At 42.6% G+C, this 27,437-nt stretch overlaps 1 protein-coding gene across 8 annotated transcripts in view; it reads left to right on the forward strand.

Annotated features, from left to right (window-relative positions):
• The window catches only part of CBY2 (chibby family member 2), a 103,571-nt gene that overhangs the window by 65,351 nt on the left and 10,783 nt on the right, over positions 1–27,437 (forward strand). The window contains exon 1 of one of the 8 annotated variants that reach the window (XM_077855650.1): positions 27,012–27,170. The exons of 6 other annotated variants lie outside the window; for them this stretch is intronic. In XM_077855650.1, the coding sequence (XP_077711776.1) occupies positions 27,096–27,170 (75 nt within the window). In that variant the 5' untranslated portion in view covers positions 27,012–27,095. Of the gene's footprint in view, positions 1–27,011; positions 27,171–27,437 lie in introns of those variants that run through there. One more of the 8 variants, XM_077855651.1, reaches the window with a different exon arrangement.

The following is a 27,437-nucleotide window of genomic DNA, read 5'->3' on the forward strand; positions in this document are numbered from 1 at the left end:
ATTAAGGATCAAGAAATATTTGTACTTGAAAGCAAGCTTTGCTATAAGAAAAGGACAAGGTGCGTTTCCTGTAAAACTGTATACTCACTTTTGATCCAGAGTCAAGGAGATCTTTAGATGTAAAGATCATCTTCTTATATTTTGTGCTATCATTGGATATAAGTCTGTTGAGTCTAAGGCAGAGCTCTGTTAAATTGAGGACAGGCCTCTGCTGGTTGCAAGCATGGATCTGAGGTTTGGTCTTCTCAAGGGAGGGATAAATGGAAGGCCCAGTGGGACCCATCTGCTCCATTTGTCTCTGTGCACACCTGGTTCACCTGGGTAAGTAGTGAACCACGGGTAAAACAAAGAGTCTTTGAATTACCTCAAAATGTGAACAATTTTTATAACTTGTTTTAGGGGATGATGAACTCATCAAGGTGAGAAACTTGCCTGCTTTGAGAGAACTGGGCTGTGATTGGGTGCTGTGTTCCAGTGATTTATAGTCCATTTTAATGCAGTTGGGATTGGGAGCGAAGGTCAGAGTGGGTCTTTTAGCAGATGTATGAGAGTGGATTTTAGATATAAATTATGCAACACTTGAAGTTCAACACAGATACAAATTGAGCAGCTCTTTCATGGTGTTTGGGGAGTCATGACAGATTTGTGGTCTGCTTATGAATGGGAGGAGGTCATCCTTCAGTTATGAAAGTATTTTTCACATTAGGATACCCATAATTAATTAGGGGTTCATGTGGTGAGGTCATGAAAGGAAATGCTTGGTGTTTTGACCCCCTAAATCTGTGTTCCTGCCCACAAGGCCTCAATGATAGATTTCTTTCATAGTTCACAAAGGAATTATGAGATCTTGTCTCATGGTACAGCAGGGAACATTTTCAGGGCACCATTAAGTCGGAGCTTGTTCAGGTTCCAGCTGGGAAGCTGATTTTTCATAAGACAAATCATACAGTATGTTTTATTTCAGTCTAAGATGTAACTTTGAGACTCCCTAATGATGATTTTACTTTCTAAATATTTTTATTTTATTTTTTTAAGATTTATTTATTCATGAGAGACACACAGAGAGAGGCAGAGACATAGGCAGAAGGAGAAGCAGGCTCCCTACAGTGAGCCCGATGTGGGACCCGATCCCAGAACTCCTGGATCACTCCCTGAGCCAAAGGCAGATGCTCAACTGCTGAGCCAACCAGGCATCTCTACTTTCTAAATATTTTTGATAGCATTGGTTTACTTTTGGGGCACCTGAGTGACTCAGTCGGTTAAGCCTCTGCCTTCAGCTCATGTCATGATCCCAAGGTCCTGGGATTGAGCTCCCTATAGGGCTCTGTGCTCATGGGGGGAGCCTGTTTCTCCTTCTTTCTTGCTCCCCCTGCTTGTAGTCTATCTGTGTCAAATAAAATCTTTTAAAAATTGGTTTACTTTTACATTAGAGGGTAAAAAAGAGTTCTTAAACATCTTAGACTTAGTCAAACTAGTCAAATAAAGGGAAACTTGAAGCTATATAGCAGCCAGAAATAGTTTACCTTTCAGTTTAACTGATCCACATCTCCTTATGATGGTAGCATGTGTGCTTGAAGCTTTGCGTTGAGTTTTCGCTGAAATACTCAAGGAAGCCTCAGGAGCCACGCTTGTTATTTTTGCATGAGGTATTTGATGCTGAACATATATACTCTCAGTGTTGGGCTCCTGAGAAAGCTTAGCTTTATTTCGAAGCCCCAGGGGCTGGCTCTCTACATCTCATTAAGAAACCACCACAGAGGACTCTGTCGACACTTGCTTTCAGCTCCAAGCCCGTTAGATCCGGTGCTGTCACATCTTAGAGAATTTTTATTTCTAGGTCTCTGAGTGGGAGTGCCCACCAGTTCTGTTCATTTGTTCCTGAAATGTGAGATGTTGTACTTAAGTGTTCTAGAGTGGACTAATAAATAGAAGGGCACGATTACCTAGTAACACTAACTTTTGTGATTTTTTTGGAGTCGGCTATGAAGGTTTGCAAGTTCAGTGTGATCTAAAGCTTTTAAATCAAAATCATATCTTCTATGTGGTTGTCCATGTAGTCTTTCAGGAAATGCTGCAGAATGGTTTTCCTCCCCATCAGAGGATTTTCTCTTTCCTATCTGTAGCCCACCCCTTACCCTGCCTCTTCCTTTTCTTGTCTCCTTATTCTTCTTCATTGGCTTCACAGTTCTTTTGAGCACTTTATCCTGTCTCTTCTATACAATAGAAATGGGCCATCTACTTATGCATATTCCATTCTCAACTTTGCTGAACTGCTAACTGAATGCAAGACACTGTTTACCTCTAAATTTCGGGTGCAAGCCACAATTAGGTTTTCCGTTACTTTCAGCCAAAGGCATTCTTGACTTAATTGAAAGGTACCTAAAAATGGTGAAGATCAGTTGTTCAAAACACAACCACAAATATTAGTATGAATAATAAAACACAAAACAATTTATATTAAATCAAGCAAGAACTGCATGGGGATGTCTGCCCCTCCTGTTATTATTCAACAATTTTCTTGAAGGCTTTTGGGAATCCCAGAAGACCAATTAAAACAACAACAACAACAACAGCAACAACAACAACAACAACACATACTGCAAGACAAAAACAGTAAAACTAATGCAATAAATGAAGTCCTGAAAATTAACTTGCAGAGTCATATTTTTGTATTTTGCATTTTGTACACTGTGAAGTTGTTTTTTTTTGAGTTAAGTGAGATCAGTTATATAACCAGCTAGGAATTTGAGGGGTTAAGTTGTGCTCTCTAATTATTTCTTAAGTTGTAGTTTGGTGCGACTTTATAGAACTTCTATATTTCAGCTTAAGTATCTGTGGGCTGGACTTTCCAGGATATTGGCAATTATCCAGAAATTTCTCAGATATTTGGTTCCTGCTTCATTGGGTAAATTGGTCCAATAGAATAATGGGGTTATGGGTACCCACCATTCACCTTCCTTCCTTATCCTCCCTCATCCTAGATAAAAAGTTATCTTCCTCCTATTTGAGCTTGATTGTTTATTGTCTTACAGTAGAATTTGCATTATTAAAGACTCTATATATGGCCATATATATATATATATATATATATTAAAGACTATATATATTAAATATTTTATTTATTAGTATGGGGAGGGGCAGGAGGGTGCAGGAGAGAGATCCTCAAGCAGACTCCCCTGAACACAGAACCTGATGCAGGGCTTGATCCCAGGACCCTGAGATCAGGACCTGAACCGATACTTAACCAACTGAGCCATCCAGATGCCCCTATTACAGACTATATTGTTATTTATTATTATTATTATTTTGTATTTTAAAGATTTTGTTTATTCATGAGAGACAGAGAGGCAGAGACACAGGCAGAGGGAGAAGCAGGCTCCATGCAGGGAGCCTGATGTGGGATTGGATCCCAGGACTCCAGGATTACATCCTGGGCTGAAGGCAGGCGCCAAACCACTGAGCCACCCAGGGATCCCTATATTGTTATTTTTATAATCAATCTAAACAATGAGGAGAAAGAGAGAAAGCTTTTTTGCATAGGAGGTGATTATTTTCTCTGAAGATCTACCAGAATAATTTGTTAAAGTGTTCAGATACCAACTAAATGTACAAAGTCAATAATTCTTCGCCATTTTAACAATACCTGGTTAAGGCCTGGGTATTAACATTATTAGCAGTAGTTACAAATTTTGTAACATGCCAATGAAAAAAATATAAGATAGAAAGTATAAAAAATGTTACTTGAACAAATGAAAAGTCATATATTCTTGGAAGGGAAGACACGATTATTTTAAAATGTCAGTTCCCCCAATTAATATAAATATAATACAGTTTCAGTTAGAAATCCAGCAGTGTTGTGTTTATGTGTTTGCTTGATTTTGAATTGGATAACGTGATCCTAAAATTTATTTGGAAGAAAAGTTGTATCTGAGGTCGCTAAAAAATATGAAGATAATGATAAGATGGTCTTTCCCATACTGGATTTCAGAACATACTCTAAAGCCAAGAAAGCCAACCTGATATAATGACAAAGAGAAACTAGCATAGAATAGAGAATCCAAAAATGGATTCTACTCAGAGGGAAGAGCTTGATTTATTTGATCAAAGATGTTGGCCCACCTAGTTCTCTATTTGGAAGAAAATCAGTTTGGTTCCCTAGCTCTTATCATAGTCTAGAATATAATTCTGAATGGATTAAAAAGTTAATATAAAAAGAGAACAAAGGGACACCTGGGTGGATCAATCAGTTAAGCATTTGACTCGATTTCATCTCAGGTCATGATCTCAGGGTCATGGCATCAAGCTTTGTGTTGAGCTCCACACTACACTAAGTGGGGAGCCTGCTTAAGATTTTCTTTCCTTCTCTCTCTGCCCCTCCCCCTACTCATGCACATGTGCACTCATGAGCATGTGCTTTCTCTCTCTCTAGGAAAAAACAGAACAATAACAATTACAAAAAAAAAAAATCTGGGAAAATACAGATACAGTCCAGGATTTGGAGAAATGCTCGTAACAAAGATTGATAATCCAGGATCTTTAAAAGAAAAAAAATGTTTGACTATATAATCTAGAGAATACATAGATTAAAAGCGCCTTTGATAGACAATGAATTGAAATCTCTATATACAGTGATCTCCTACAAATTTGACAAAACCATAAAACAAGACAAAAAAACTTAGAAGAAAAATGAATAAAACGATATGAGTAGAAGCTATGGATGCAAGCACAGGTTTGTATGTACATTGGGCTTGCTCTCTTGGAATGCTGCCATCATATATAGAAATCTGGACCCATGTTACCAAGCTGATTGCCAGAACCAGCTGCCAACATGGGGATGAAGCTGTTTGAATGATTTAGCTGCTAAGTGGTTGTATTCACAAGAGTGACCCTAAGTGAGACTGGCAGTTGAACTGTCAGGCTGAGCCCTGCCCACATTGCTAACTTATAGAATCACAAGGAAATAAATGGTTGCTCTTTTTTTTTTTTAATGGTTGCTCTTTTAAGGCAGACGTTGGCAAAACATTTTTTAAAGGGTCAGATGGTCCAAAATTTAGCCTTGTGGGCTATAGGATCTCTATCACAATTACTTACTTCTTTTTAAAAAATTATTTATTTATTTTATTTTTTCAATTACTTACTTACTTGTGTTGTGGGATGAGAGTAGCCATAGACAGGAGGGAAGTGAATGGGCATGGCTGTGCTGCCATAAAACTTTTATTTGCAAAGACAGGTGTTTGGCCTACTGGCTGTAGTTTGGTAACCCATGCTAAACTAGTCAGTTGTGCGGTAATCACTAACTGGAACAGAGTAATTAGAGCGGCAATCACTAACTTGTCCATGATGGTCAAGTGAAAATGCCAAATTGCAGAATCATGTGTAGAACGCGATTTTTTAATTTTGGCAAAAAACTCAAAAGAAAAGCTAGAAAATGTCTGGTATATGTGCATGTCTTCATGAATACATGTGCATGAGTGCAGAGAATACACTGGACTCTGGATTCCCCAGAGTGATGGATTATTTATTGGATTTAGTAGGCTTGATGGAGGAGGGGTGTGTGGAGATTAATATTGTTTTCATACAGTTTTATGTCATTTCATGCATTATAATGAGCATGTGACTTCTGAACTTTGAAAAAAAAGTCAGGACAAAATAAAGAATAATTAAAGGCCTCGAAATTTCTGTTGCATTCAATTGAAGGCCACGTAAAGCCAGTGATGCTGTGCAAAGGTGCCGCTGGCTCCATCTGCGGTTATCACTAGAGGGTGCTGGGCATTTGCCAGTTGGCAGAAATGAAGTGGTTGGTGGTGGTGGTAGGAAGACTGCCTGCTGAGCAAGAGAGGTGAATTTTCTGTTTGAATTGTTTTTGTGGGCTTGGATTTTTTGAAGGCAGAAGCTTGAAAGCCATGGTCATTGCCTAGTGGACTAAAGATCTAAGGATTTATTGAATTTGTCAGCTAAGATTGTTCTGACTCTTTGGATGGAGCCTCTGCTGTTAGCCCGTTGCTGTCCTTAGGGCCTTGCCCACCATGACCCCTGGGCCTCCTGATGAGCTCTTGCAACCGCTATTCATGAACTGTGGGAACCTCTGCTACAATTGTGAGAAACTGTCCTTATTGGAATGTTAAATTTCTTCTTTTCCCTGCAGAAAACCTCTCTTGATCGATCATTCCATTTGTTGTGAGAAGGAAATTATTTACAAGAAAAGATCACCGAATAGCATAGCAATTAAAAAAGTGCTTAGTAGCCTCTGCCAGCAGTTCCTTGCCTGGTCAGTGAGTCCACTGATGGTGAATGTGGGATCAGCCCAGATAGTGTGTACTGGCGAATCCTCTGGCCCTTTGATACTCAGCCATCCCCTCACAAAACCTGGTAAAACCAATGTAAAAAATTGTTTCAGGCCCAAACAACTGAGAATTTGAACATATGCAAAAAATGTGACCAATATGAATGGATGGAAGAGTTTTTTTCCTGTGGGGGTAGTTAAGAAAAATTTTTTGCCAATTCTTATAGTAAGTTACCTAAATACATGTGATACATATAAATATATATGTATATATAGTGCTCAGGCATGTATGTATATGTACACACATATGTATCACATATATGCCATAGCACACACAGCTGAGACTTGTCATGCACAATGTTTCAGCTTTTTCAAAGTAGTTTGGTATCTGTTATCTCATTTGAATCAGCATATAGACTTACTGATAACTAAAGCCAAACTTTGGTCTAAGTTTATATGTGAAAATAATTTCACCAATTTTTTAAAAAATTTTTTTTAATTAATTAATTTATTTATGATAGTCATCAGAGAGCGAGAGAGAGAGAGAGAGAGAGAGGCAGAGACACAGGCAGAGGGAGAAGCAGGCTCCATGCACCGGGAGCCCGATGTGGGATTCGATCCCGGGTCTCCAGGATCGCGCCCTGGGCCAAAGGCAGGCGCTAAACCGCTGCGCCACCCAGGGATCCCCTAATTTCACCAATTGATGTCATGTTGTGATAGTAAATTTTGAAGAAGTTAATTTAGTCTCCGATTCCTGATTCCTAGATTTCTCAGTGGCCTGGCAAGGAGGGACAGAAGGGCATATGTCCCCAGATGCCAGGCTGTGGAGGTACAACAGAGGTGCTGGTTTTGCAAATGCCTGAGTGGCAGCCACGGCAGTAGGGAGGAAGGCATCAACCTTCCTTATGTCCCCTGTGACCTGAACTGAGAGTAAGAAGCAGGAATAAAATCCACGGAGGGAACTGAAACTATCAAATGCAGTCACATTTTGAGGACATGGAGGGCTCCCTTTGAGGATTTACCTATTTGTAGTTTTTGATTTCAAAAGATAGATAGATAGATAGATTGATTGATTGATTTAGAGAGGTCACAGTGGGGAGTGGCAGAGGGGGAGGGAGAGAGAATCTCAAGCAGACTCCACACCCAGCAAGGAGTCCAATGTAGGTCTCAATCTCACGACTCTGAGATCATGACCTGAGCTGAAATCACGAGTCAGATGCTCAAGTGACTGGGCCACCGAGACCTCCCTAGTTTTTGATTTTAAAGAAAAGAAAAAGAATACCACCACAAGCCAAAAGGATTTGACACAACTAAACCAAGTTCTGAGAATTGGTTTGGAAAAATTATCCCATCATGAGGCAGGGGTTTGAAATAAATGGCCTTAAGCCCCTTCCCCTGGTTTCTTTAATGGTGGGTTTACATGACCTTACATGACCATGTCAACAGGGCACACAGTTTACCCGATGTCAGCCAAGCACCAGAACGCCCTGTTTCTGTGGGGGTGCCTTGGTACTGCGTCTACCCTAACCTGCAGCTTGCCTGTAAGACTGGCTTATATACTTCCTCGGTGATCCAGGAGGAACTTCACTTCTGGAAATTTGGAATGGAGGTACATTAGGGTATAACCTCCTCTTCATTGCTTTGTTAGGACAGGTGACAAAAACAGCAAGGCTGGGAGAAATAGTCCTTGGTGTGGGAGCATGTGTACAATTGTGTTGTACAGGGGGTAGTAGAAAGGGAGGGAGAAGGGTGCTCATTTGGGACAAGAAGATGGGTTTTCAAGGGTACTTGGCTTGTCCTTTGGCCTTCACTCCCCTTGGCCTGCGTTTGATGTGGGACAGCCTGAGAGAGGGCAGAAAGGATGTTGTGATGAGCCCCTCAGACTTCCTGTTGTGTGCATCTCCTACAGAACCTCAGTGTAGCTGTCTGCCTCCATATATTGCTGGCTCCAGGGAGTCAGTGACAGGAGGGGAGGCCTGTATTTCCATGCGGGAGGAGTGCAGTAGACACGAGGAGCCAGGAGTGTGGAGCCAGACTCTCACTCACTGCATGACACTGGGCAAGTCATTTACGATGTTTCTGCTTCTTCCTCCATTAACAGGAGGCCAGTGGGGTGTTCCTAGGATTAGTATGGTGATTCAGTGCTATCTTCATATGAAGTAGAATGTCATAATCTACATATTTAATAAATCACTTTATATACATTGCTTCTCACCATGCATTTATTGAACTCCTTTTGGGCACGTAGAGTTGGATCAGGGCTAATAGCCACCTCCCAAGAGTTCATGACCAGTGGTTCCAGGTTTTTTTCTCTCCTTCCCTCCCCTCCCCCCTCCCCCCTTCCCCTCCCCTTCCCTCCCCTCTCTGTTTTCTTTCAGAGAAGAAAGCAGGAGCAAGGGGGCAGCATGGGTGCAAAGGTAGAAGCAGACTCCCTACTGAGCAGAGAGGCTGATGTGGACTTGATCCTAGGACCCTGAAATCATGACCTGAGCTGAAGGCAGATGCTTAACCAACTGAGCCACCGAGGCGCCCTGGTTCCAGTTTTTCTTGCAGTATCTGGGAGAGCATTCGTTGGCGATGGGCTCCCAATTTAAGTAATTGGCTGCACTGAAATAAACCTGATCATCTGGGACAAGAAGGCGCAGTCCCTGAGGACAGGCCAGGGGACAGAAGCAACTAAGAACAGTGCCTCGTTAGCCAAATGCTGCTCTAGAGGGGCCTTCAATCACCGAGCCAGTTCTCTTTGTTAGTGAGCCTTGTACTTTCACGTGAAGGTGCCGCTCGTCCATTAACATTTATTCCGCCATTATCCCGTCATAGAGCCCTGATGACAGTTCTTCATTAGTCCCCCGAGAGGGCTCTTCTTTGACTCTGACTGCCTCGCAGAGAACAGGAACTGGGCTGCTGATTGGGGAGGGCAGACACATAATCACTCAGCTTGTATTTGCACAGAGTGGGGAAAAGTGACAAGTCTGCAGTTCATGTTCTTAGAGAGATGATGATCTGTCTCAAACCAGCAATTTGGCTAAAAAGGAGTCTGCACGACTCCAAGTAAATTTGTCACTTTATGTTCCCCTCCTTTCTCCCAAGTGTTAATGCAAGTTTGCAGTTGAATTTCAGATATTCTGAAATCCCATTTCCTGGCATTCATTGATGCTACACTGAAAGCAGACTGCTAAGTACGGTATATTTTTCTTTTGCATCCAAATGAATCTTGGAACTGCATACATACGCATATATGTATTTTTTTTCCAATTCTTTTTGCTTTGGCTTTATAGTCTCCTGACCCAGACACTGTCTCCCTTTTTTTAGTTCTAGAAGTTTTTGTTTAGCTATTGCTACGGCGCCAACATTACTATATGAGTTGTACCCAGATTTTCGAAATAGCAGGCAATTGTATTTTCCCTGGAACCAAGTAAATGATGTCCTATTTTAGGATTTATCCTGATATTTTTTAGTATCAAAAAAGACTTAAAAGAAAATATTCAAGGGGCACCTGGGTGGCTCAGTGGTTGAGCATCTAGCTTCAGCTCAGGTCATGATCCCGGGTTCCTAGGATCAAGTCCCACATCAGGTTCCCCACAAGGAGCCTTCTTATCCCTCTGCCTATGTCTCTGCCTCTCTCTGTGTCTCTCATGAATAAATAAATAAAACCTTTAAAAATATACATTTTTTTAAAAAAAGAAAATATTCGAAACGGAGGGTCTTGAGAAAAATAACCAGAAAACATATTTGAAAATATAATCTGAGAATTCCTTTGGTTGCAAAGTTCAGATTAGAAGAGGAATCAGAGCTGTTGGAAGGAGGAGTTTGCTTGTGGAATTCTGACGGAGCTGAGAATGATGTAGAGTGGCAGCAGCCAGATAAGAGAGAGGAGAGCAGTCACAGTCAGGAGGCAGATGATAAAGTTATGGACTCGAGTCCTGGTGCCTCCTTGAGATAGATAATATAGGCTTCCAGTAGAAGTAGTCTTAAAAAGGTCATAAAAGCCTTGGCAGCCTGATGGATGTGGACATCATCTACTTTTTTTTTTTTTTTTTTTGGTGTAAAGAATGGGAATAAGAGCATTCCCTAACTAGGAAAAGGATTATCTTGGCATAGACCAACTGAACGCATCCAGGCCCCATGCCACCTGCTGCCGGCTGTCCTCACAACATGCCTGTTTATGTGGATGTACTGTTGGGTTTTTCTAGCCTTCTTTTAATGGCAGTGGTGGTGATGTGTTGCTTTCAGCCTGCTTGGAACCTTTCTGCATTTTGAGATCTCTTTTATATCGGTGATTGGAGCTGGTGGTAAGTATGCCCCCTAGCAGAAGGAAAACGCAGTCTGTGCCCCAGCCTATCTGCAGCTCCAGGAAAAGACCAGGCAGGTGCCCGAGCTACAACCAACCCCTCCTTGGAAAGCCTACAGCGGTTCCTCGCTGCTGTCAATAATGGTAATTATAGTTATAGAGCACTGTCCCCTGAGGAGCTCAAAGCACTTTATAGATGCTGTGGCATTGATTCTCATAGCATGAGTGTAACAGGGAGAAAGAGCAAGCATTGTTATCATTTTATAGATGGGGAAACTTAACAGGCAGGCAGAAATGGCTTTCTGTTCATGTGGAGCAGGTAATGCTGTAGAGGTTTTGTAAATTCTGGTGTGTGTGCTAATCACCCTGTTAAATCACCACTGCAGATCAGCCTTTCTTAATAAGGATGTCAACTCAGGCGTATCGCCAGGACGTCGCTCCATAATGAAAAGTCATTTAAAGATAATTCAGTTCTTCTTTTATTTGTATTTTCACCAAAAAAGCTATAGGGTAGCTTATGGTAGAAGTTATTTCCAAGTAAGGATAAAAGAACAAAGGCCAAATGTCATGCCCTGCACAGGGGGTAGGGGCCAATTGGTGGGACGAGATATGGTGGTGGAAAATGTGTGCTAAAGCCAGTTACTGCAACTGAGCAAGGCATTCAGCTTTGAGATTCCCGGCAGTCAAGGCTAAAAGGAAAACTAGATGACTTACGAAGATCTCTATCACTAAAATAAAATATGCTCTGAGACAAGAGGATTTAGGTGTGTGAGCTCAGGCAGACAAATTAGCCTAGGAATAAAGGTTTTATTTTGCATCTTCTAAGGAGGTATCCTAAGGCCAAATGTCAGAGTGGCTGGCTGGTCATCTCCAAACACCACAGACGCACACACCCCCACCCGTTCATCCTCACATTCTGGTACTTCAAAGTTGAAGGTGAAATGTGGTTAACATTAACATTGAGGGCAGACTTAAAAGGCGCAATGGGAATAGAAAGCTGTAGGTGGCCACTTGGTGACTGACTGGCAGGTGGAAGGCAGTGGAGGGGACATTTTGCTTCATATTATTACTTCTTTCTGCAATATATGATGAACTCTAGATTCTTCTTACACCAGTGATTTCAGCCTCTTTCTCGCCAACTTTGCAGTATTGCTTGGATGTTTACAATCTTCAACTGTGAACGGACCCCTTACCTCAGGTGCAAGCTCTGATCTCCAGATGAATGCCAAATTCCCGAAAGAGTTCTTTGCTCACTGTTGCTGCAAAATAACCAGGTCTCCATGCTCCCTCCCTGCAAACTGGGGGCTCCTTAACAGCATTTGAACAAAGAAGCATCTGGGCAGTTCTGTCTTGCTTGCTTATGTTTTTTACTCTAAACTGTCTGAGAATAACCTCAAGGGTTATGCTTTTAGAGGCTCTAGAAAATGGATGAGGATGTCACCAACTGTCCTAAACCTAAGCATTGCCCAAGACAAAATGTTGGCATTCCAAAAGTGTTCAGGGATCAAGAACATTCTCAAATGCTGTCTTCATGAGCAATGCCCACTTCAGCTAAATCCTGCCCAACTACATTTTCCTCCATGGTGTGTGTGTGTGTGTGTGTAGGAAATTCTAACAGCATGAGGCAGGAAAAAAAAGATAAGCGAATGTTGCCTTAGATAAATAGTGCCTCTCAAGCCACTTGCTGCCTTTTAAACCAGGGGTAAAATACAACTTGATTTCAGTATTATTGATATTATTTCTGGCTCTTGAAGACCTACGAGATGAAAAGGAAGCTTTAAAAGCTTTGCAGTTAATTGCTGCTGAGTTAAGTGTTTTTTTTTTTTTTTTTTTTTAACACCTTCGTGCTGACACATAATTTAGAAAATCAGTCAGGGAGATGAGGAATAAAAATACAGGTCTAAAATACTCCCAGCTAATTACAAAATGCTGTAATAAACTCTGAATGGCCCAGAGCACTGTGGAGGGCCTGAGGCTCATGCTGGGGACTGCTGGGCACCTGGGTGTTGCACAGCAGGGGTGAGAACAGAGGAAGAGAAGGCCGTAGAGACTTGCAGAAGAAAGGCCTGGATCTGCTCTGAAAAACATGTTCCTTGTTTGTCAAAGTCCATCCTGGCATAATATTTCCTCAGAGACTGTCAAACGGTGGGGAAAGGTGGTCCTTTTAGAAAATATCAGAAAGGGAGACAGAACATAAAGACTCCTAACTCTGGGAAACGAGCTGGGGGTGGTGGAAGGGGAGGAGGGCGGGGGGTGGGGGTGGATGGGTGATGGGCACTGAGGGGGGCACTTGACGGGATGAGCACTGGGTGTTATTCTGTATGTGGGCAAATTGAACACCAATAAAAAATAAATTTATTATAAAAAAATCGAAAGTGATATTTGATGGGGAATGGGCAGCTAGCTGAGGACAAAGCACAGGCTGATACCCCACAAATGATCCCCCCCAAGGTGGGACAAGTGTGACATTCTTCAGGAATGAGACCAGGTGCTGATGCACAATAAATTGGGAGCTTCTTGAAGAATCTCCCTAATATTGTGTCCCCCTTGCTCTGTCTGTATTCTCTTCCTCCTAAGTGGCTCCTTTTTCCATTTACCAGGTCCCAGTTTTCTCTACTCAACAGAATGAGCCTGTAAATCATCACACCTGTAAGTCTGCACTTAGGAGTATCCATTCTCCCTCCTTAAGGGGAGGGGGTGCAGTGTGGGGTGATCACGCTCTCAAGGGAACAAAATTTTATTCTTGGGAGGTGAAAAAAATTATTATTTTTTAATATATAAAACAGATAAGCATACAGTGCCCAAACAGATACACAGAATCTGTGTATCTGTGATACTAACATTTCATAGGTGGGGAGAAATTAGGAAAAGTATGTCTGAGGACCCGGTATGATGGTGGGTACAGCAGGAAAAATCCAGGTGGGAAACGTCTGAAGGGCTTTGGCCCAAGTTAAAGGGGCCACTTCCCAGAAGGTCAGTGCTGTGGCAAGAGTCTTTTGGGGGTAAAGAGGTTGAAGAAATTTATTGTGCACCAGTGCCTAGTCTCAGTTACCCATGAGTTAGGAATAGGGTAAAAATTTGAATGTATAATGCAGTGAGTCATTCCAGCCCAGGAAATGAGAACTTTCAGAATTATGCAAGAGGAAAAACTGAAGAAGGAAGGGGAGGAGAGGGAGAAGGGGAAAGAGGGGATGGAGGAGGACGAGGAAGAAGGAGCAGCAACAGCAGTAGCAGCTGTGACATACAGGCATTTCCTGTGCAGATTATTTATCCCTGTTTCTTGGCTTTTCTTGGTTGAACATGTCTGACTTATGCTTTGTGCTAAACTGGAACATTGCCTTGGGAACTGAACTGGGGCGTGTCGGAGGTGGGGGAATGCTTGTCTCCTGGGATCTCCCCTGCAGGACTTCACTCCTGTCCTTCCCCACTCCCTGGCAAAACCGGGCTCTGGGATCCTTCAGAGAATGCAAAGTTTCCCTTCCCTGCCTTTCGCATTTTCTGTCTACTTGGGTCTTTTATTCGCTCTTATTCCTTTCTTGTGGCCGAACAAGCTCTTGGGGCCTGAACTTGAGTCTGACATCAGCCAGGGACACATCCCTGTCAGCGAGTTTTGCTAAGTCTTGCAGATAAATAATCAGCTGGCTATCAGGGCATCCTAGCAGTGCAGTGTTCTTACAAGGATTAAATTAGCACCAAACTTTCAGAAGTGGAGCAAGAAGCACACAGGAAATCACTAACCCATAATTCTAATTCTCTACCTGGTAAATTGCTGAAACAATCAATAGCACAGACAGTCTGGAAGCCCCCTTGGGAAGTTAAGGTGATAAATGTGTTGTAGTCCCATAATGGGAGCGGACGGGGTCTGCAAATGGAGGCCCTTCTCCAGGGGGATGTTGGGGGGCTGCCATGGTAACGTCAGCAGTGTGCTCCTTGTGTCTCACTAGTAGTTCTGGAATGTATTGGGCTAATTAGTCAAAACAAGCCAAAGGAAGGGTTCACTGTGGGGTTGTTCGAGGTTTTGCTACTGTGGATCAGTCACATGATCAGAAATCTATATGTATTCGGGCCACATGAATTTTTCATTGATTACAATAGTGAGTTGGGAGAGTCCCTGCAGGGCAAATGAGTATCAGACTTGATTCGAACATGAATCAGGTGCATTTAAGGCCTTATTCGCATGTCCACTTTGGTCATTAATCCTTTAGTGTTCCAAGGTTATGGCATACTTTTAGTAATACTGGATATTCAGGGATCAAGTTTGTGTGATTGATTACATTGAACTTGTTTTATACCAACTAATTAATCCATGCCGGCTGGCATGGCACCTGGCGGTGGTCAGTCATACAAGGATAATGGTGGACAGATGGTAGGGCCCTGTGGCCCATGCATTCATCACGTGGATCAAACAATTTGTAGGAAACATTTTTTTTTTCTTTCTCAGAATCTCAAGTAGGATGCCCTTAGAGACAGATGTATTGCAATTAGTCATCCTCACATCTTCCATTGGATGCCTGAGCCTTTGAAGGTAACAGCTGAAGGAGAGCTGGGGATCCCTTTGGGTACCATCTCCAGAAGAGGGATCTGTAGAATGGTGCTACCATCACTGCATCCAAGCCAGAAAACCTGGCTTCAAACCTCACATGGCTGCATTCTATTTGAATGACCTTGGACAAGTCCTCTGCATCCCTTTGACCTGAGTTTCCCCTCTGTTAAATGCAGATGATTCCACCACTCTTAAAAATGAGATTTTGTATTTATATGTGAGAGAGCTTGGTGTATCACAGGCATCGAGTAGATGCCTAGTGTGTTTTCTACAGAAGCGTGTGCTTGGTCCTGGCTAGGGAGTCAGCTACATGCATGAATCCTCAGGGCAGTGTGTGATCCTAAAGGACTCACAAAAGAGATCTGTATCTATTTTCTTGACTCAGACTGACTCAGGGAATGTCCCTGAGGAATGAGGTGTCCTATTCTGTTCCTTATCTTTCTGGTGGCTGTGCACAGATGGTCCTAAGCAGTATGTGTTATTTCTACACATTGGGCAGAACTCCGTCACATGGCTTCAGCCTAATTCATGGGGGCTTCAAGGTGCTGCAGTCCGGGGCTGGGCAGTCACTGCCCAGAGATGCCTTCACTCTGTGCAGGTGCAGGAGTGCTCATCTTTGGTGCTTGGTAAGCTGCCATGGACACAGTAGTAAATGTAGAAGGTCCTAGCACATGGAGGAGAAGGGGTGTGAGATAACAGAAATTAAGGGGACAGGAAAAATGTTGGTTAATCTATCACAAACAGTTTTTTAATTGTTTTACATTAAGAAAACAGCTGTCTACCTCTGGCACCTGGCCTTTTAGCCACTCCCATGAATGAGTGCTTTTAAAGTCAATTCTGTGAGAGTATCTAAAACTACCACTTGACAACCATTTGAGTTCTCATTCATTGTAAAGCATTTCATTGCAATCTGGGACATACCTACTGGGTAAAGTCAGACATACCTGTAGAAAAGTGAAGTTTGACCCTGATAGCATTTCTAAGGTAGGCCTATTTTTATTTGCATTTATTCTGGTGGGAAATTGATAAGAAACATTTAAGATCCTTGGCTCAAGGTTACAGATTAATAGACTGTAAGGGAACAGGACCCAGGAGCCTCGCGATCCCAACCACGGCCCTCGGGAGCCATTCACAACATGGATGAACCTAAACTTTGCCTTCAAGCTCCAACTTCTGCAGGTCCATGAAGTTTTTTTTGTTATCCTGTCCATGTTAGTAAATAAATGTCTACTCCCTGCCCCTCCTCCACCCGCCAGCCAAGTTTCCTTTAATGATGGGCATGTTTATGGTAAAATGACCTTATGGAAAACACTTTGCCTTTGAACTGCGCTGTGTGATTGGAAATTATAAGTGATTTCCTCCACTTAATTCCCTAGGAAAACGAGCAGCTGCTAGACTCAGAACCTGCAGTGTGAGGTGAGTGTAAGGTCTGGACTGGGTGTCCACCTTGTTTCGGCTTCCTCCGGGCCACGTGCTCCTAACATTCTGTATTCCAGGACTTAATAGTTTTCTTCATGACCTCCCTATTAAGAGTTGAGTTAAAATGGAATTTTCCTTAATGATGGTAGGTGAAAGCAGTTTCACAGAATCAATTTCAATTTTAAGAGCACCTTGAGGATTACCGGGAGTTTGTAAGTTTTATTAAATTGAATTGTGTTGTATTAATAGGCATTTCTGAAGCCAAGATTCTAGAGTTCAGAATGTCAACTCTTTTCCCTCTTGGCTTCACTTCAATGATTATAATGGAAAAAATGATCTTTAAGTGAGACTTCTGAACGACATGCCTTGCCAGTGATGGTCCTTGTGGAAATACAATTCCTTTAGCCACTCAAGCCTGCTATCGTTTAAAGTTGAGGGTCTGGATTCGTATGAAGAGTTTTCAAGGATTCAGGTCTTTCTTGTTACTTGTATTTTCTACTCAGGAGGTAAAAGGACAATAAACTTCAAGTGTACAGAATGTATCTTTAGGCTTAGCTATCCTCAGGATTAGTACTTGTAGAGAGTAAGACAGTTCTCTCTTTTTGATTGGCGAATGCTGCTGCAGTTGAAGATCATAATAGGTCAAAATGCAGTCCCTTTATAGAAGATTCTTTTTTTTTAATTTTATTTATTTTTTCATGAGAGACAGAGACTGAGAGAGGCAGAGACACAGGCAGAGGGAGAAGCAGGGCTCCATGCAGGAAGCCTGACATGTGACTCGATCCCCGGTCTCCAGGATCACACCCTGGGCTGAAGGTGGCACTAAACCGCTGAGCCACCCAGGCTGCCTCCTTTATAGAAGATTCTTAAGGTGATTTGCCCTGTTGGTTTGGACCAGGTGGTGAGAAGGAACTGTGTGACCTCCTTTGAAATCTTCAAGGTCATTTGTGTATCTTACAAAGTTAGGGATTCCAAACTTAACTGTGCATTGGAATCACTTAAGGAATTTGCACACCCCCCCCCCAAGCCCCCAAAACATAAGACTATTAAGATTCCACCCCAGGCAATATGAACTCTGAATTTTGGAGATTGGCTCTGGGGAGTTCATATATTTTTTAAAAATGTACCTCCAGTAGATTTTGATGCAGTCAAAATCCTTTTGGGAATTGTGGTTATTTTGTTTGTTCCTTACATGTAGACTTTGCTCTTCTTTTTGCTCTGAGATGCTGCTCCATCAGAGAGCACTCTTGTGCTCTGGCTTCTTGGACTTGATCAGAGGGAACCCTCAACAGGAGGGAGGAATGTGGTGCAGACGGGCATACAGGCATACCTTCTCTTGACACTACGTACCTCCCCCTGGCCTGCAGCATCTCCTTGGGCTGGCTGTGGCTCTTACGCTCAGGGCATTGCTTCCTGGTGGTGGTACCATCTTCTTCTTTTCTTTTTATTGAGATAAAATTGGCATATAACATTATATGTTTCAGCTGTACAGCATTATAATCAGACATCTGTGTGCACAACCAAGTGATCGCCACCAAGTCTGGTCAGTATCCATCACCTTTACAATTGACCCCTTTCCCCCTGGTGATTCCTAGTTAAACTCTTGCTGCAAAACAGCTGAAGCCAAGAGTGTGCAATGAGCTAGAAGAGCTTATGAATGCGATTAATCTGATTTTAATAACTGAGGAAGCTGTATAAAAATGCTAGGACTCAAAAAATAATGCTAGGACTGTTGCAGTACTTTGTCCCAAGATGGAGAATAACCATAAAAGTCTCTCATGCTGCAGGGAATCTTGCAGTTGTCTCTTTTTACAGAAAAAAACAAGTGTTCCAAATTTGCTCACCCTTTTTGGGGTGATAATTGACTGTTAACAGTGTGCAGTCTAGAAGCCATTTTTAAAAAGAAAAAAACCACAATTATGTTTTGCCTTCATGGAAAGCAATAAGTGAGAGAGTTTAGAATTTTTTTGAAAGAACAACAACAACAAAACAAAGCTAAGCTTATTCAGTGAAGAAAATGTTTTGAAAACAAGTGCACATTTTAGTAAAAAAAAAAAAAAAAAAATTGCGTTATTTGGCGATAGGATTTGTGGAGGCCGAGAAGATTAAGGCCATTCTACCTTAAGTTCAGCGTTAGCACAAGTACAGCCATCTCAGGCCCCTGTCAATAAGAGCAGGGCAATGTTGTGGCCAAGATTACGTATCGTATTGTATCCGAAACCACCAAGGAGCCGACACCGATGCAAACACACGAGGGTTTATTTACAAGCTCGAGCTTGGGTCCAAGTGTACCCGACACAGCAGAGCAGGGACTTGGACCCCCGAGGTGGGTTTCAGCTTAGTTTTAAGGGCTGGTCTAGGGGACCTCCAGAAGGGGTGGAGCAATTTCTCAAGTTCTGTTTACATTCTGATATGGGGCTTCCTGCCACAGGCTTGGGCTCTGTTCTCATTCTAATATGGGGCTTTCTAGGACCTTAAGCTGTAAACTTTTTTTTTTTTTCCTGTAACTGAAGTAATGTAAATTTCAGCTCTTATTCACAGGGGCCTGGGATGGCTGTACTTGTGCTAACACTGAACTTAAAGTGGAATGGCCTTAATTTTCTCAGCCTCCACAGCAATCTTGGGCACAACAGACTGAATATTGAGTATTGTTATTTGGAAATCGCAGTCAATAGTGTATTTCACCGTTTGGATCTACAGATCTTCGTGAAGTTCCGTCCTCCATGAGGACAGCCATTAAATGAAAAAATCTGAGTCAACTGAATGTAGAACTGTGGACTCACTGTGTTAAAACTAAGATTTTGAGAAACAGGGGACCATGTTTAGTTACACTGTGCTCACTAAAAATATTATTGATAATTTTTTGTGGAGGCAAAATATTTTTTGTATTATTGATGAATCAGGTACAACAGCATTATTATGAAATATTTACTTTATCTTCATTTATCTTGTAAAAATTTCAATTTGGGTCTATTTTATAATGTGCAATCATAAAACATATTTAAAAAAGCATCACATTTGTAAATTAGGAAATAGACTTGTGAGGGATTGCACTCAAAATAATTGGTAGGATTGGTAGGATTGCACTCAAATAATTGAAAACTAGGAAAAGATTTTGTAGCTCACTGACTAGATTACCGATGATCATGTGTAATTCTGTGATAATGGTGTTTGAAATAGTGTGGGTCACTATTTATTATGAGAATCTGAAACATTTAGTGTTCAGGTTTTATCTGAGGGACACAGGATGACTTTAGCTGATAGAAATTCTAGTTTATAAATAATAATGGCAATACAGAATGAGATGCATGGAAACTTTATTAGACACCTACTGCATGCCAGGCACAATGCATAGCACTCTTACCTTATTTCAGAATCACAGCAAACCATGTTGTGGGGACTGTTAACTCGTTTTACAGATGAGGAGATTCTGGCTCTGAGAAGTAATTATGTAGGACTGCAGAGATGGCATGGAAGATGCAGACTGGGGACTTTCAAGTCCCAAGTCCAGGATCCTCCTCTTGGCCCCAACATGCAGGCAATACTAAGGGCGCAGAACTGGAACTCGTATCCTAGCTCTGGCACTTGCTGTGTGACGACAATAGGCACAAATCACTTAACTTCTTGCTGCCTCACTTTTCTTACTGTAAAATGGGGCTCAAATTAACAGGTATCTCTCTTCCTGAATTGTTGAGAAGATTAAATGGTACTTAAAGGGCTCATACTAGTGCCTGGAATATAGTAAGCACTCCATAAATATTGGCTATTATGCTCTATCTCCTGCTTCCCCAAATGCTGTTCTCTTGTTAGATTATAGTCCTTTTGGGAGCAACAGATGGCATCTGATTTCTTCTCCCCTTTTCCTTCCTTGTCTCCACTACCAAGCACATAGCCTTGCTCAGAGACAGTGCTCAAGTGTTCATTCATTAGGATTTCAGTTCACCTGAACTTTCCAATCAGTAAGTGTTTATTAGCACCAGTATGGGCAGAGTATGGGCAGAGCCTGTGCACCACTGTTTTGGAGTCTCTCCTCGCACCCCACCCTAAAGCCCAAGAATGATCATGGTCATTCTATCAGCAAAGGAACTGAGGCTTAGCCAAAGGTAAGCAGCAGGGGTGGAAACTAGCCGGAAGTAGAAACAGGTTCCAACACAGGTACTCTGACTTAGAGTCTGTGTGCCCGTCCGATGCCCAGTGTGGAGGTGAATGTCTCCTCAGACACTGTCACCTAAGACGTTGTTCCACATAGTAATGCAAGTCCAATCTCAGACCCACTTTTTGAGACTGAACACTTTAAAACTCACTGAGCAGGGGCTCCTGGGTGGCTCAGTGAGTTAAACGTCTGCCTTTGGCTCAGGTCATGATCTCAGGGTCCTGGGATGGAGCCCCATTTTGGGCTCCCTGCTTAGCAGGAAGTCTGCCTTCTCCCTCCCCTCCTCCCTCTGTTTGTGTTCTCTCTCCCTCATGCTCTCTCTCTCAAATAAAATCTCCCCTCTGCTCCTCCCTGACTTTGGTGTCTTTTTCTCTCACACAAATAAATAAAATCTTAAAAAAAAAAAATTCACTGAGCAAACCAAACAAATGGAATCTTTGTTACTTTTTGAAAAAATATTTTAATCAATTTATTTGGCACTATTCAGAGATCACAAGCTATTTGGTAAGCATTCCATTATCATTAAGAAGCAAAGGATGGATAATTAATTGAAGGGATTACCCACACAACTAATTTGATGATTTTTAAATTTTGGTCAGATTGAAATGTACAGAATCACATACATCTTAATTAGAGTTATACTAATAAAACCTTCAGTTTTGCCCCTGTTGGTCAGAAGTAGAGACTCCCCACCTCTTCCTTTGGAAGCATCCACTCCCATGGCTTCTAACTGCCTGCGATAACAAGACCAATCACAATCTTTGACTAGGGCCAGAGACCACACAGTCACAATTTTTTTTTTTTAAGAGAGAGATAATGCTTTCCAAGCAGGGGTGGGGGCGGGGCAGAGAAAGAATCTTAAGCATTAGCGCTGAGCCTGACACCGGACTCCATCTCTTGACCCTGAGATCATGACCTGAGCCAATTTCAAGATCCGTTTGCTTTAACCGACTGAGCCATTCAGGCATCCCACACCTATATCTTTTTAAATCATTGAAGTATAATTGACATACAATGTTATATTCGTTTCAGGTATGACTTTTTCCTTTTTTAAAAATATATTTTATTTATTTATTCATGAGAGAGACAGAGAGAGAGACACATAGGCAGAGAGAGAAGCAGGCTCCACACAGGGAACCCGATGTGGGACTTGATCCCGGGACTCCAGGATCACGCCCTGGGCTGAAGGCAGGCGCTAGACCCCTGAGCCACCCAGGGATCCCCAGGTGCGACTTTTTCCAAACTAAAGAAGAATTTCTTAGAGACTGAATGTTTTTTCCATAGGATAGCTTTTAATAGAGCCTCTCTCTGGGCTCAAGTGAACTAATGACTAAGATTAGGAAAACATCAGAATTTTGGGGGAATTTCTAGCCGTTCCTGGATTCAGAAGGAAAAGTCTGGTTGTAAGGATGTCTTGTAGCTCTAGAGATTTGCAAGTTTTGACCCTACTTCTGAGGACCAGTCTAGCACATGATCTCCTTTCTGGCTTCAAGGATTTACTTATCCTGGTTATCTTTCGAACTTTGGAGTGCAGCCTTTCTTGCACTCCCTGGCTGCTGCCTTCTGCTTCCTCAAAAGGTGAGGGCTCCCAGCTGTCCCTAAAGAGTTTGGCCAAAGCCTGGCTATACGTAGGCTGCTCTTCTGGTGCCAAAGTAGAGCTACCCTGCCCTATGTAGCAAAAATAACACATCATTGCAAATCATGTCATGCAATTTGGAGATGACAGGCATCGTGACAAATTACTAAATACATCCAACCTTCCATCCCCGTCTCCACCAATGAGGAGAGAAAGGCTATAATGTACCCCGCACCCCTTGACCACCTCTGACTCCAGGACCAACAGCTGCAGTTTCTGTGACTCTATGGGGAAGGGCAAGGGGCCCTGTGCTCTCTAATGGACCCTCCTGCACACTGATTTTTTTCTCTGTGATTCATCATCCAATAGTTGCAGGTGAGGAAAGCCTAAAGAGTCTTAGATGCACGCTTGCCCTTTCCTTTGGCTCTGCTCTACCTGTCTGTTTAGATTAGACACCCATGAGGCATGTCTACCTCCATTTTCCGTGTAGCATCCACCAATTGTGGATGCTCATGGAACGTGGATGATTGATGACAGTGTTAATCTGAGTAATAACAGGCATTTTGGGTGCAATCTCAAGGAAGCTTCTCCGTACTGAGTCATGGGTACGTGTGTTTGGAGAGGGAAGGAGTCCAGCTAATAGGCAACTGTAGATAGATGCCAGTACTAGGATGGCCCTGTTCCAAACGCTCTCCCTTCAAAACAAAAAAACCCTATCAATTCGGCAACCATAGAGCCTTCTCAGAAGCTGTAGTATCAAGACTTTTTTTTAACAGCAGCGCCAATTGTGTGTCAGCTGCTTGAGATTTTAAGTCAAAAGAAGCAAGACTCGTAAAAGGGCTCTGAGGCAGTGAGTATTGAGAACTTGCTGAGTATCAGCTTCTTTATGTATGTTATCTCAAATTACGTATCATTTACTCCTTTTGGAGATGAGAAGACTGAACTTCTGAGAGGTGGGGTGACTTGCCCAAGTCACATGTGTAGAGACTGAATGTTTGTGTCTTTCCAAAATTCGTATGTTGAAGCCCTAATCCCCCATGTTATGGTATTTGGAGGTTTGGCCTTTGGTGGGTAATTAGGTTTAGTGAAGTCTTGAGGGTGGGATTATAAGAGAGGGAGAGATCAGAACACTCTCTCTGTGAGGACACCGTGAGAAGGTAGCTGTCTGCAAGCCAGGAAGCAGCTCTCACCAGGAACCAAATCAGCTAACACCTTGATCTTGGACTTCCCAGCCTCAGAACTTGTGAGAAATAAGTATTTATTTTAATACTTAATAAATAAAAGATTTTATTTATTCATTTGAGAGAGAGAGAGAGAGAAAGAGAGCAAGCACAAGCAGAAGGGCAGAGGGAAAGGGAGAAGCAGACTCCCCGCTGAGCAGGAAGCCCAACGTGGGGCTCATCCTGGGACCTGGAGATCATGATCTGAGCCAAAGGCAGAGGCTTAACCGCTTAACTGACTGAGCCACCCAGGCGCCCCAAGTATTTGTTGTTTAAGCTACTCAGTCTGTGGCATTTTGTTGTGATACACTGAGTTAAGACATGTTAAGACATACAGTAAGTAACTAATTCTTGGTCTCCAGATTTCCACACTGCTGATACTAATGTCCATGACCTGGCTATTTGCATCTTCATTTCTCCTCCTCCTCCTTATTATTTTTTTTTTTTTGAGATTTATTTACTTATTTGAGAGAGATGGAGACAGAATACTGGGGGCGGGGTGAGGGACAGAGGAAGAGGAAGAGAATCCCAAGCTGGTTCTGTGCTGAGCATGGAGCCAGACATGGGGCTCAATCTCACAACCCTGAGATCACAACCTGAGCTGAAACCAAGAGTTGGATGCTTAACTGATTGCACCATCCAGGCGCCCAACCATCCTCATTTATTATCAGTACCCTTCCTTTGGGTTCAATAAAAGAAGTTGTTTTTCTGCTAATGTGGTAGGACAGTCCATGCGTCCATTCGTTTTCTTCCCTTTCTCCAGCACTCCCCCTTGCAAGATGGATGGGGAGAGAGGATCTGTGTTCAGATGATGGGATAATGAGTCACTGTCATGCTGTGAGAGCTATCACTGTCAGCCACAGTATGGTGGCTGCTCCTTCACCTGGAGCCAGGCCTCTTAGCACAATAAAGGCAGAGGACTAAAGCAGAGGTGAGGGTGAAGGGAACCCACAAAAAGAAAGGTCCCCAGATACCCATTAGAGGAGAACTCTGCTGGACCACTTGGCACTGAAATGGAAAAAGGAATGATTTCCACCATCATCTGGATCCTGGGAGTTTCTGTGATCATCTAATAGCAAGACTTCCTTTCTAGGATGAATTATATCTTGTTTCTCCTGAGGTCATGGGTATCATTCTGGGGGGGAGTGTGTCACAGTAAGAAGCCAAGAGGAGCTTAAAAAGAGGTGGGGTGTTTCTTTATGCAGAGATGGCCTCAGGACAGAGGTAAGGATTTTGCTACACTGGGTGGAACATGGCCAAGCAGGGTGACTGAGACCGGGCAAAAGTCACAAAATGAAAATCATAACAAATAAGAATAACATATAATACATATAATAGTAATAAAATACATAAGGCTTACTACCAGATACCTTGGTCCATGAGGAGCCTTGCAGTGAAGAGCTGTGCTCCTTGGCACAGCTATCTTTTGTGGGCGGGAGGGGTTCAAGTGAACCTGTTGGAGATGGGCCAGGGCAGTGATCTTAGGGACCTCAAGGATGGGCTATAACCAAGGGGGGAGGACTTGATATATGTGCCAATGACTCTGATTAAGTAAAATAGCACAAATAAAGTATCTGGCACCTTGCTGGTGCTCATTAGGTGTTCAGTGTTAGCTTCTCTTATGGGTTGAATTGTATCCCCCAACCCCCAAAAGATATGTTGAAGTTAAAAGCCCCCAATGCTTCAGAATATGACCTTATTTGGAAATAGAGTCCTTACAGATGTGATTAGGATGAGATTTTACTAGAATGGGGTGGACCTTAATCCAGTATGACTGCTGTCTCCAGGAGACAACAGTTGTAGACACATGTCTGGAGAAGGCCATGTGAAGGTGGAGGCAGTGATGTAAGTGCTGCACATGCAAATTGAGGGAGGATCAAGGATTGTGAACAACCCTCAGAGGCCAGGGGACAGGCAAAGGACGGTTCTCCCCTATAGGTTTCAGAGGGAGCATGGTCCTGCCAATGATTTTGACTTCTGGACTCCAGAACTGTGAGACAATAAATTTCTGTTGTTTTAAGCCATTAATTTCATGGTCCTTTTTTTTTTTTTTAAGATTTTATTTATTTATTCATGAGAGACACAGAGAGAGAGGTAGAGACACAGGCAGAGGGAGAAGCAGGCTCCCCACAAGGAAGGAGCCTAATGTGGGACTCCATCCTGGAACCCAGGATCGTGCCCTGAGCCGAAGACAGATGCTCAACTGCTGAGCCACCCAGGCGTCCCCATTTCATGGTCCTTTGTTTGGGCACCCCCACGAAATGAGCACGGCTGGTTCCCTCTTTGTTTAGATTTCCTAGATCAGCACCCAAGGGCGATGTACAGGTGCTTCTATGAGGTGCATCTATAAGGGAAAGCTGAACTGAGTTTTCCAGCGGTGTGAGAGTTAATCACTAGAAACCCTTGGAGAAACAGAAAACAGGCTTTGACAGGGATGTGGAAAAACTGGAACCTTTGTGAGCTGTTGATGGGAATGTAAAAGGATGGCACAGCAGCTACGGGAAAACAGTATGGAAATTCTTCAAAAAATTAAAAATAAAACTGTATATAATCCAGCAATCCCACTTCTGGGTATATATCCAAAAGAATTTAAAGCAGGATTTTATTATTCACAAGGAGTGCCCCCGAACACACCTGACTTTATGCTAATGAAGTGACCCTTGGTGGCCCCTAGATGGCTTCAGGATGGGCACTAGTTGCTAGAAGAATCAACTATGTGATTAGAGGTTGGGAACTTTCAAGTATTTCACCTCTCCACTTCTGGGAAATGGGGGATGGGGGGTGGGTTGGGCTGGAAATCTTTAATCACCAATGGCCAGTGATTTAATCAACCTCGACCAGGTAATGAAACCTCCATAAAAACCCTTAATAGGGTTAGGAGAGCTTCTGGGTTGGTGAACACATGGAGAAGCTGGGAGGATGGTATGACCTGTGAGGGTGTGGAAGCTCCATGTCCTTCTCCCCCTATACCTTGACTTAAGCATCTTCTATTTGGCTGTTTCTGAGCTGCATCTTTTATAACAAAAGTAATTGTAAGTAAGGTGTTTTCCTGAGTTCTGTTAGCTATCCTAGCAAATTACAGAGGTGCGGAGGGGTTTGTAGGACCCCCGCCAATTCATAGCTGGTCATTCAGAAATACTCGTGGCCTGAGAGTTGTGACTGGTGTCTAAAGTCTGGTGTAGGCAGTCTTGTGGGACTGAGCCCTTTAACTTAGGTGACCTGACACCCACTCCAAGTAGATTGTCTAAGAATTGAATTGAATTATAGGACATACAGTTGGCCTCAGAGAATTGGAGAATTGGTTGGTGTCAGAAAATATCTCAGACTCCGTGGCTTCTCTTGGTCTGAAATGAGTTCAGTTTGGATTTCTCCAAGTAGAAGATGCTAGCTCTAGAGAGAAGGTAGGGCTTACAGCCCAGCCAGGCAGTGGCGATATGAATAGTAGCAAAGATGACCAAATAGGGGGCTAATGTTTGGGTTATTGTGTGTCACACTGACCCTGACCAGCCAGGTAGACATAACCAGGGTGACTCTTCCTATCAGGTGCCTCATTCCCACCTGTGATGCTCAGAGAGACCATGAGCCCTGAAAAACACCATATTTTTTTGTGATGTCACCTCTGGAATGTTCTGAGTGTTTTGGTGACCAACTCCTACATAGGACCTATACCTGGCACCTAACATTGGTATGGCTTTTTACTTGAGATAGAAGTAATAACCTTAGAAAAGGTATTAGGTATGGGTATCTCTGCTCCAAAGACTTTTTGGAAGGTTTTTAACACCAACTATAAAATCTGTCTTAATTTCTGTCTAGAGATTGATAAGCATCTTTTCAACTATCTTCACATTGTTTCAGACTCAGATTTTCATAATGTACATAGTTGACAAGAGGGGATAAGTGAATAGAAAGTCATCTGTTTTTCAGATTGAGCAATTGAAGCTCAGAGGATGGG

The sequence above is a fragment of the Canis aureus genome, chromosome 17 (assembly GCF_053574225.1).
Source record: "Canis aureus isolate CA01 chromosome 17, VMU_Caureus_v.1.0, whole genome shotgun sequence".
Lineage (NCBI taxonomy): Eukaryota > Metazoa > Chordata > Mammalia > Carnivora > Canidae > Canis > Canis aureus.